Genomic DNA, 9,852 nt, shown 5'->3' on the forward strand with positions numbered 1-9,852 from the left:
TCTTCTGGAAGCAAATTCCATATTGTATGTGCTGCAAGAAGAGAAGTACTTTCTTTTGGCTGTCCTAAATCATCTTAACATTTGCCTTCATTGAATGAGTTACCTTATGAGGGAGAAAAACTTCTATCTATCCTATTTCTCTACACCATGCATAATTTTATCCCCCTCTCTCATGTCCCTCCTCCAACTTGCTCACATCCCCCCCCCAAAAAATACTAAAAGGTCCCAAATGTTATAACCGTTTGTCCCTTATAAGGGGGATGCTCATAAAGCCACATCAACTGAAACTGGTCCATGATGCCACACTAGATGTGTGCAAAGGAGGGTGACCAAAATGTTACTGTAAAGGGTTTGGAAACCACGTTTTATGAGGAACAGTTGAAGAAACTGGGTATGCTTAGCCTGGAAAACAGGAGACTGAGAGGAGATATGATAGCCATCTTCCAATATATAATAAGGGTTGGGCTGTCACATAGAAGATGGAGCAAGCTTTTCTCCTGCTCTAGACCCAAACCAATGGCTTCAAGTTGCAATAAATGAGATTCCGACTAAACATCAGGAAGAACTTTGTGGCAGTAAGTGCTGTTTAACAATGGAACAGACTCCCAGGAGAGGTGGTGGACTTTCCTTCCTTGGAGGTTTTTTAAGCAGAGGTTGGATGGCCATTTGCCATGGATAATCTAGCTAATATTCCTGCATTGCAGGGGGTTGGCCTAGATGACCCACAGGGTCTCTTCCAACTCTACAATTTACAATTCTGTGACCCAAAACCTTTGCTGCATTCCCTACGCACACAGGAGACTTGCGTGCTTTCCAGGACGCACACATGTCCGCATCCACTCAGAAGGAAACACCACTGAGTTCAATGGGTCTTACTCCCAGGTAAGAGTATATATACAGTGTAAAGCCAGCAATTTGCGCTACAGTACTGTATTACCAGCATTCCTGGGGGCTGGTTGTTTCCCGGCTCTCCCGCTCGCCTCCTCCGAAATCAGCTGACTCCGGTCACGTGATTTCGCTGTCCGAAGCTCCTTCCCATTTTTTTTGCAGTTTAAACTCTGCTTCCAGGTCACGGAGGGGGCGTGGCAGCCCATGCAGAGCAGCAAGTGGTGATGGCCGGCTCCAGAAGCTGCTGCCGCCGCTCCTCTTGATCCCAATGGCCACCGCAACAGCAAAGGTACGGGGGTGGGGTGGGGTGGGTGGGTTGTAGCTCAATGGTACAGCATCTGCTTTGCATGCACATAGAAAAGGTGCCAAGTTCAATCCGTGGCATTCCCAGGTAGGGCTGGGAATGCCCCCCTGCCTGAAACTCTGGAGCCTGACGGTAAGGAAGCATCGCCTGTTCCTGCTTAAAGCAGAATCTCGAGGATTGGAATCTTTACATTTAGAGAGGATGGGCCATCACTCAATGTGGTTTTGCATGAAGAAGTGTCCTAGGTTCAATCTCCAGCATCTCCTGGTAGGGCTGGGGGAAACTACCTCTGCCTGACACTTTGGAGCACCACTCACAGTCAGTGTTGCATAGTGTTGAGCTAGATGGACCAACAGCCTCAGTCGGCTTCACTCTTCCCCCCCCCCCAAATGTGGGTGGCGATGCTAGGTCCCAAGAGTAAATTAGTAGTGGGGAACATGCTCTCATTCCCCAGATCAAAATGCTTAGAGAGATCTTGCAATGAATAACCAACTCAAGGAAACGTCCAAAAGACAAAATGTTGCAGTGGTGGGTGACTTAAACTACCCTCAAATAGACTGGCTACATGTGTTCCACTCAGGATGACAAAGAGACAAAATTTCTAGATACTCTGAATGATTGTGCTCCAGAACTGTTGGTCATGGAAATGGCCAGAGGGGCGGTGACCCTGGACTTAATACTGTATTGAGTGGTGCCCCTGTGCGTGATGCTGTTGTTGAACCAATTGGGATCAGTGACCATAATGCCATTAAATTAAATAAATGGCCGGTTGCCAGACTTCCCCGAAACTGAGAGATTGGTAAAAGGGAAGTTGAAAGACAGAGTCAAGAGGGTCAAATCACTCCAGACATTAAGACCAACAACATGGTGTCGACTGCATTCCGTTGTTGAACATGATGGCTGCATTCCCTTGGAGAGTGGAGTTGTTGATGGACTAAAACTGCCATCATGCCTGATCGCTGGCTGAGGCTGACAGGAGTTGGAGTCTTTTAATAATCTTTTAAATCATTTAAATTATTCTGCCCCCTGTCCCTTCCAGGCTTCTTCGGAAGCAACCATGGACCAGCGGCTGCAGCAGGCCCAAGCATTCAAGGAGGAAGGGAACCGCTGTTACAAAGAGGGGCGTTTGCGGGCTGCCGTGAGCCGCTATCACTGGGCCTTGCTGCAGGTGAAAGGGCTGGATCCCAGCGTGCCTTCGCCTTTGCAGGAGTTTGGTGCGGAGAGGCCTCCTGTGACACCGGAACAGGAAAAGGCACTTCACAGCACCCAAAGCGACTGCTACAACAACCTTGCTGGTAAGCCTGGGAGAGTCTATTACATGTCTCTGATGAAGTCCGCAAGCATGGCATGACAGCGACTGACTGGGCTATCCCACGATAGCTATCCCATCCTTTGGCTGGGTGATAAAGTTCTCCCATTTGTCTGTCTTGTCCAAGACCTCCAGCCAGTATTATTGGATTGTCTCACAATGAAAGGTGATTTCATAAATTTATTTTTCTTCTGTTAGCTGTAGGCTGGCTAATGGTGAGAGCACCTTTGAGTGTGCACAGAGTGCCTACCCGAACCTAATCCCAGGCTGTCGCTGACCTCCTAGTAACAATGTTGTGCTGTGTGCCTCTTCCACAGCGTGCCTCCTACAAATGGAACCTGTGAACTATGATCGGGTGAAAGAGTACAGTCTAAAAGTCCTAGAGAGGCGGCCTGAGAACACTAAGGCACTATACCGAGCTGGAGTGGCTTTCTACCACCTGCGAGATTACGACAGAGCCCGGCACCATCTACTGGCAGCAACCAGCAAGCAGCCCAAAGGTGAGAGGTGCTAACATGGTGCTGGAAGGATTGTAATACAGGTCACTTTGACTTTGGTGATCTCTAGAGCAAGTGTGGGCATCTGCGACATATGAAGCTGGCCTATACTGAGGCTGTATATGCACTATACCTTTGCTTGGAATAAACTACAGTGTCCAGAATTCTTTGAGGGAAAGAATGTGCTTTGAATGTTCCTTAAAGGTGTAGTGTGTTTTTGTTTTTATTCTCTTTGTTTTTATTATGTATTTTGTGTTTTTTATATTGCGATGTTATGTTGTGGATTGCCTTGAGATTTACAGGTATAGGGCAGTATACACATTTAATAACTAAAATAATAATTATTATAATACAGTCGTACCTTGGAATTTGAACGGAATCCGTTCCCGAAGTCTGTTCGACTTCCAAACATTCAGAAATCAAAGCATGGCTTCCGATTGGCTGCAGGAAGCCCTGTTAGACGTTTGGGTTCCAAAGAACGTTCGCAACACTCACTCATGGATTTGTGGCGTTCAGGAGCCAAAACATCCGGGTACCAAGGCATTCGGGATTCAAGGTACGACTGTACAATACATATCCCTAGTCAGTCAGTCAAATTATTTATTTGTTAGAGACCATTGATCATCATCAAAATACAAACAGTAGAGAAGAACATTTTAGCAAAGGTGGTCCCCAATGCAAGAGACCCCATGTTGCGTATACTGAGTCAGACCATTGGTCCATCATCTTCAATATTGTCTGCACAGAGCAGCAGCAAATCTTCCGGTTCTCTGGCAGCGGACATTCCCAGTCCTACCTCAGAGTTACTGAGGAGTGGAGCCTGGGACCTTCTGCATGCAAAGCAGATTCATCTACTGACTTACAGCACCTTCCTGACAGTTTGTGGGCTGGATTCAGCTCACAAAACAACTTCTTCCAAATTTTCATTGCGACATTTTTAAAAACAATTGGTTTTAACTTTGGTTTTTGCAACCCTTTCCCTCCCTGTTTTTCTTTTCCAATCTCTCCATCGAAGATGCCAACGTGAAGCGTTACTTGCAGCTGACGGAATCTCAGCTGAATAGCTACCACGAAAAGGAAAAGCAGTTGTACATGGGGATGTTTGGCTAGAGGCGGTAGGTCCCTCCCTGAAAACACCTGGATGCGGCCTAGTGTTGGCTCCTGGTTTTGTGGGCCATATGTGGCTATTGGCTTCAGAAGCATCAGGTGACGCAGTGCCTTGGGAAACGTGTTTCATTACCAATTGAGCCTGGAAAAGTGTGAGCGACAGAGACCTCCTTCAACATTTTCTTCCATGCCCAATGTTGCTTGGGGCCTGGGGATGCACTGCCCAACCCCTAAACGATTCCCTACCTTCCTTTGCAGCTAAAATAGGAACTACCGGCTAGATTTGCCCTCTGTTTCGTTTTTCCCCTTCCACCTCGCTGTTTCATAAAAGTATTTTGGGAAATGTAACTTTTGACTGCGTGTGTATGTGTGGTGCTTGTTTTCCGTTTTGATTCTGCAGAGGGAGAAACTGAAACTGAAACGACTTCAGAAAGGCTGAGCTCCTTATTCATATACTGTACAGTGGTACCTCGGTTTACAAACACAATTGGTTCCGGAAGTCTGTACTTAAACTGAAGCGTACTTAACCTGAAGCGAACTTTCCCATTGAAAGTAATGGAAAGTGGATTAATCTGTTCCAGACGGGTCCGCAGAGTACTCAACCTGAAGCGTACTTAACCCGAGGTATGAGTGTAATTGGTTCCGGAAGTCCGTACTTAACCTGAAGCGTACTTAACCTGAAGCGAACTTTCCCTTTGAAAGAAATGGAAAGTGGATTAATCCATTCCAGACAGGTCCGAGGAGTACTTAAACTGAAAATACTCAAACCGAGACGTACTTAAACCGAGGTATGACTGTACTGTATTGGCTTTGGGGGAAACTGCTGAGTTTTGGCTGTGAGTCTTTCTCTCCTCCCACTCTTCCATTGCACATATCTAGCAGGTGACTCAAGAGTGCTTTGTTATCGTTATTTTTTCGGTGCCCTTCAGTGCCATAGCAACCGTCACTAGACCTCTCCCGTGGCTTGCTCCTATGGCAACGGCGTCGTGTTGTGTCAGCTATGCTTGGCATCTCCGTGTGACCTCGCCCTCACCCCACCCATGGCCCAGACACCTCTGCCCATACAAAAGGAAGGCCAGAGGTCTGCATGTTCCACCTACCACATGCCTGCGTTGGAGCTTTTGCTGCTCCCGCTCTCAAGAGGTGGTAGTTCATCCAGTGTTTAAGAAAATGGGTTTGCTTCCCTTTCTTCATATTTCTTCTAACATAAAATTGCAGTTGGGGTGGGTTATTGGTGATCCTTGGTTGCATGCCAGAAGAGGCCAACCCTTCAAAGAGAGAAAGATGCCTGGGGTTTCACCTGGGTCTGAATCCTGCAAGGCACAAGCAATTACAGGCACAAAGGGAGCATCGTGGCGCTGGGAGGAAGATCAAGGCCACATTCCCACCATACATTTAAAGCTCTGCGATACCATATAACAACAATAATTTATTATCAATACCCCACCCATCTGGCTGGGTTTCCCCAGCCACTCTGGGCGGCTCCCAACATCATCATCATCATCATAGATACAACATCAAACATTAAAAACTTCCCTGCCTTCAGATGTCTTCTAAAAGTCATGTAGTTCTGTATCTCCTTGACATCTGATGGGAGGGCGTTCCACAGGGCGGGCGCCACTACCAAGAAGGCCCTCTCAGTGGCTCCATGTAACCTCACTTCTCGCAGTGAGGGAACCACCAGAAGGCCCTCAGAGCAGAGCTGGACCTCAGTGTCTGGGCTGAACGATGGGGGTGGAGACGCTCCTTCAGGTATATTGGGCCGATGACATTTAGGGCTTTAAAGGTCAGCACCAACACTTTGAATTGTGCCCGGAAACTTTAAACTGTCATGGTTACCCCCAATAATTCTGGGAGCTGTAGTTATGGCTGTTGAGAGTTGTTAGGTTATCCCCATTACAGTGCTACAATTCTCAGAGTTCCCTGGGAAGAGGGATCGGTTGCTTATTGGGCATTATAACCCTGTGAGAATAATGGAGTATCCTAACAGCTCTCTGCACCCATAACAAACTATAGCTCCCAGAATTTTTTTTTTGGGGGGGGGGCGAATGCACTTTCAGAGTGCTGTGAGGGGAGATCCATGCTCAAAATCCCACCCAGTAACTAAGGACCCCTCCCTCCAGGCTGCTGTGAGTTTGCCAATTTATTCTGCAAGGGGCTTAGGTCCCTTCACACACACCCCCAATAAAATATTTTAAGGGACTGGGCCCCCGCAAAGTTGATGGGTATTTCTTACCTGGACTTCCCTGTTTTATTCAAGTTGGCAGCCCTAAATATGTGACTGATTCAGTATACAGTGGTACCTCAGTTTATGAACACAATTGGTTCCAGAAGTCTGTTCATAAACTGAAGCGTTCATAAACTGAAGCGAACTTTCCCATTGAAAGTAATGGAAAGTGGATTAATCCATTCCAGACAGTCCGCGGAGTACTTAAACTGAAGCGTTCATAAACTGAAGCGAACTTTCCCATTGAAAGTAATGGAAAGTGGATTAATCTGTTCCAGACGGGTCTGCGGAGTACTTAAACTGAAGCGTTCATAAACTGAAGCGAACTTTCCCATCGAAAGTAATGGAAAGTGGATTAATCTGTTCCAGACGGGTCCACGGAATACTTAAACTGAAGCGTTCATAAACTGAAGCGAACTTTCCCATTGAAAGTAATGGAAAGTGGATTAATCCATTCCAGACGGGTCCGCGGAGTACTCAACCTGAAGCGTACTTAACCCGAAGCATGGGTGTAATTGGTTCCGGAAGTCTGTTCATAAACTGAAGCGAACTTTCCCATTGAAAGTAATGGAAAGTGAATTAATCCGTTCCAGATGGGTCCGCGGCGTTCGTAAACCGAAAATTCGTAAACCGAGGTGTTCATAAACCGAGGATTACTGTTGGATTTGCACCGGACGAGCCACACCTTCTGTTTTATTAGTAGTTCTGCGAGGCTTCCTCAACGCTTACCACATTATTGCCGTCTGGAGGGGGCACTCTTGTGCCACAGAGCAAGAAAAGAGGGAGGGGGGGGAATAAACAGGAATATGTGTGGTAGAGCAAGTTACAGGATTTCAGAAGGAAGTTACAGGACCCGCACCAACTGGGAAAATAAAGCTGTTTGTCCACCCTGAAACTTTTGAAAGTGGGGTCACGTGTAGCTGCCCTGACAACACAATATGCCAAAATGATTGTGAATGCAGGATAAAAAGTGAGGGTTAACGCCAGCTCCACTCTGCAGGTTCATAGTAAGGTTGGGGAAGGAAAATGGTGGGGACATAATCGGAGAGGCTTCTAATTCTGAGCCATATTGGCAGTTGTACAAAGTCAGAACTCCTGCCTTTATCGATTTTGTCATTTCTGCTTTCTTCCCAGTTCTCCAGCTGTGACATCCCAGCAAACATCCTTCATTGCTGCCATGCATGTCTCCTCCCGTCTCTTAAACAAATACTTGTGTGTGCGTGTGTGCACACAGCTGGGAAAAGGGGCTGTTTGCTTTTCTCAGCTGCCGTTTGTGACCTTGCCTCTTGCAAACAAGCAAGACATCAGCAAGTTTTTCTTTTTGTGGGTGGGGGTCGCTGCGGGTGGGGGGGTGCCCATGGGCCTCTGTGTCCATAGTACCTTTGTGACTTGGTAGCAACCGCAGTGGAATGTGTGTGCGGCGCATGTGTACATTGTGGGTGTGGTAGCATTGAACCAAACAGAAATTTGGCTTCTAGAAGATAACTGTTTCCCGGAGTTGTTGTTTTAATCACCAAAGAAAGCTCCTAGTCCACAGGGTGGCAATATTTGCTGACAGGTCAGCAACCACAGAAGGCCTGGTCAGAGGTAAACAAGTGAGAGGAAATTAACTCCTAAAAGGAAGGAAACTTGCCAGACACAGTCCTGAGTGTGCCCCCAGAGAGGTACCGTATTTTTCCATGTATAAGACTAGGGTTTTCCCCCTAAAAAATAATGTCCAGAATTTGGGGGCATCTTATATACGGGGGCAATCTCCCCCAATTTTCTTAAATCAGAGTCCCCCAAAATAGGGGTCGTCTTGTACATGGGGATGTCTTATAGACAGAAAAATATGGTAATTGAAGAGGGTCCAAAGTTTGTTTATTTAACCCCCTCTTTAAAACCCAGGTTAGCAAACACAAAAGCGACCAAGTGATTAAAACATATTTAAAAACATGTAACCTATTTAAAAACATGACCGATTGTGGTCAGCAGGAAGGTATGGATTATGACTACTTTGCTATGTCATTGTTCTGCATTTTTTCATGTTGAAAGCCGCCTTCAGCATTGTTTGAAAGGCGGCATATAAATAAAATTATGTATGTATGTATTTATGTATGTATGTGATCGGTTCAGGGTGTGTACTGCTCAGCAGTATTTGGCTGTTTTGCCAAGATGCAGCAGATAAACTTGTTATGCACAGACCTCCACAATTAAAATTTTATTAAAATAAAATAAAATTTTATTAAGGCAACTGGGGAGAATAGTAGGAAAAGCTCAACAACTTTCATGTCCTGATTTTCACTTTTTGAAATATGGTAACCCTATCGCACGCACACGCACACACACGCACACACACTGCAATGAAACCTGGGAGGTGTAGTTTGTTAAGGGTACTGAGAGTTGTTAGAAGACCCCTGCTTCTTTTACAGAGCTATAATTCTCACAGTGGTTTAACAATCAATCCCTTTTCCTGGGGGATTAAACACTGCCTAAGACCCTGAATAATGACTGAAGACATTCCTAAGCAGATACGGGCTTATTATTAACAAATTCCATTGATTAAAATAGCTGTCTTAAGGAGGCCTGTATGACATTTTAGGCCAGGGGGGCGGAAAACTAAATCAAAGGCAAGCAGAAGACTGAGCAGGATTTCCTGGGAGTTTAATAGATTATTGGTCAGAGGTTTCTGCTTCCTAAACATTTAACTATGGCTGTACACACACCATACATCTCTCCCCCCCCCCAAAAAAAATCTGGGAACTAGTTTATCCCTCACAGAGCTACAATTCCCAGAAGCCTTAGCAAAATAGTTCCCAGGATTCTTTGGGTGTGTGCGATTTAAATGTGTGTATGCAGCGTAAATTGCAATAGCAAAAAGCATGTTTTCTAAACTGGGCTTGTTAGAACCACCAGTCAGTGAGTAGTCAAAAGGCAGTGTGGTGTAGTGGTTAGTGTCGGGCTGAGACCAGAAGAGGGTTTCAAACCCCACTTGGCTAGGATGCTCATGGGGCAGCCTTGGGCCAGTCACTGTCTTTTAGCCTAACCTACCTCACAGGGTTGTTGTGCAGGGATTAAATGAGCATGAGAAGAACCGTGTACACCACCCCGAAGTGGGAGGAAAAGGTGCAATAAATCAGTCGCTCAGATGTAGACTTTTCTTTGTTTGGGGATCACGAGGTGTATGGCTTGTGGCTTATACAGCAGGGAGTAATCAGCTCTGCCCCTCAGCCACCCTGTTTTAGCTGACCCACCCAGCCACAATTGTGGATCTGGTAATGTTTGGTGGGGGTAAAAGGGTTAGTTGGCAAGAGACCAAACAAGAACCCATGTGCCTGAACTAAGTACAGTGGTACCTTGGTTCTCAAACTTAATCCGTTCTGGAAGTCCGCTCCATAGAAAAGTAATGCAAAACGAATTAATCCGTTCCAGACTTTAAAAACCCCATAAAACAGCAGTTTGACATGAATTTTACTATCTAACGAGACCATTGATCCATAAAATTAAAGCAATTATCAATGTACCCTACTATAAAATAAAT

At 45.9% G+C, this 9,852-nt stretch overlaps 1 protein-coding gene across 1 annotated transcript; it reads left to right on the forward strand.

Annotated features, from left to right (window-relative positions):
• Positions 1-1,063: 1,063 nt before the first annotated feature.
• TTC9C (tetratricopeptide repeat domain 9C) lies at positions 1,064-4,453 on the forward strand. The gene is made up of 4 exons (XM_035099241.2): positions 1,064-1,177; positions 2,232-2,487; positions 2,819-3,001; positions 4,014-4,453. The coding sequence occupies exons 1-4, from the start codon at positions 1,157-1,159 to the stop codon at positions 4,106-4,108; spliced, it is 555 nt and encodes a 184-aa protein (XP_034955132.1). The 5' UTR covers positions 1,064-1,156; the 3' UTR covers positions 4,109-4,453.
• Positions 4,454-9,852: the final 5,399 nt, after the last annotated feature.

Source organism: Zootoca vivipara, chromosome 17 (genome assembly GCF_963506605.1).
Source record: "Zootoca vivipara chromosome 17, rZooViv1.1, whole genome shotgun sequence".
NCBI classification, from domain to species: domain Eukaryota; kingdom Metazoa; phylum Chordata; class Lepidosauria; order Squamata; family Lacertidae; genus Zootoca; species Zootoca vivipara.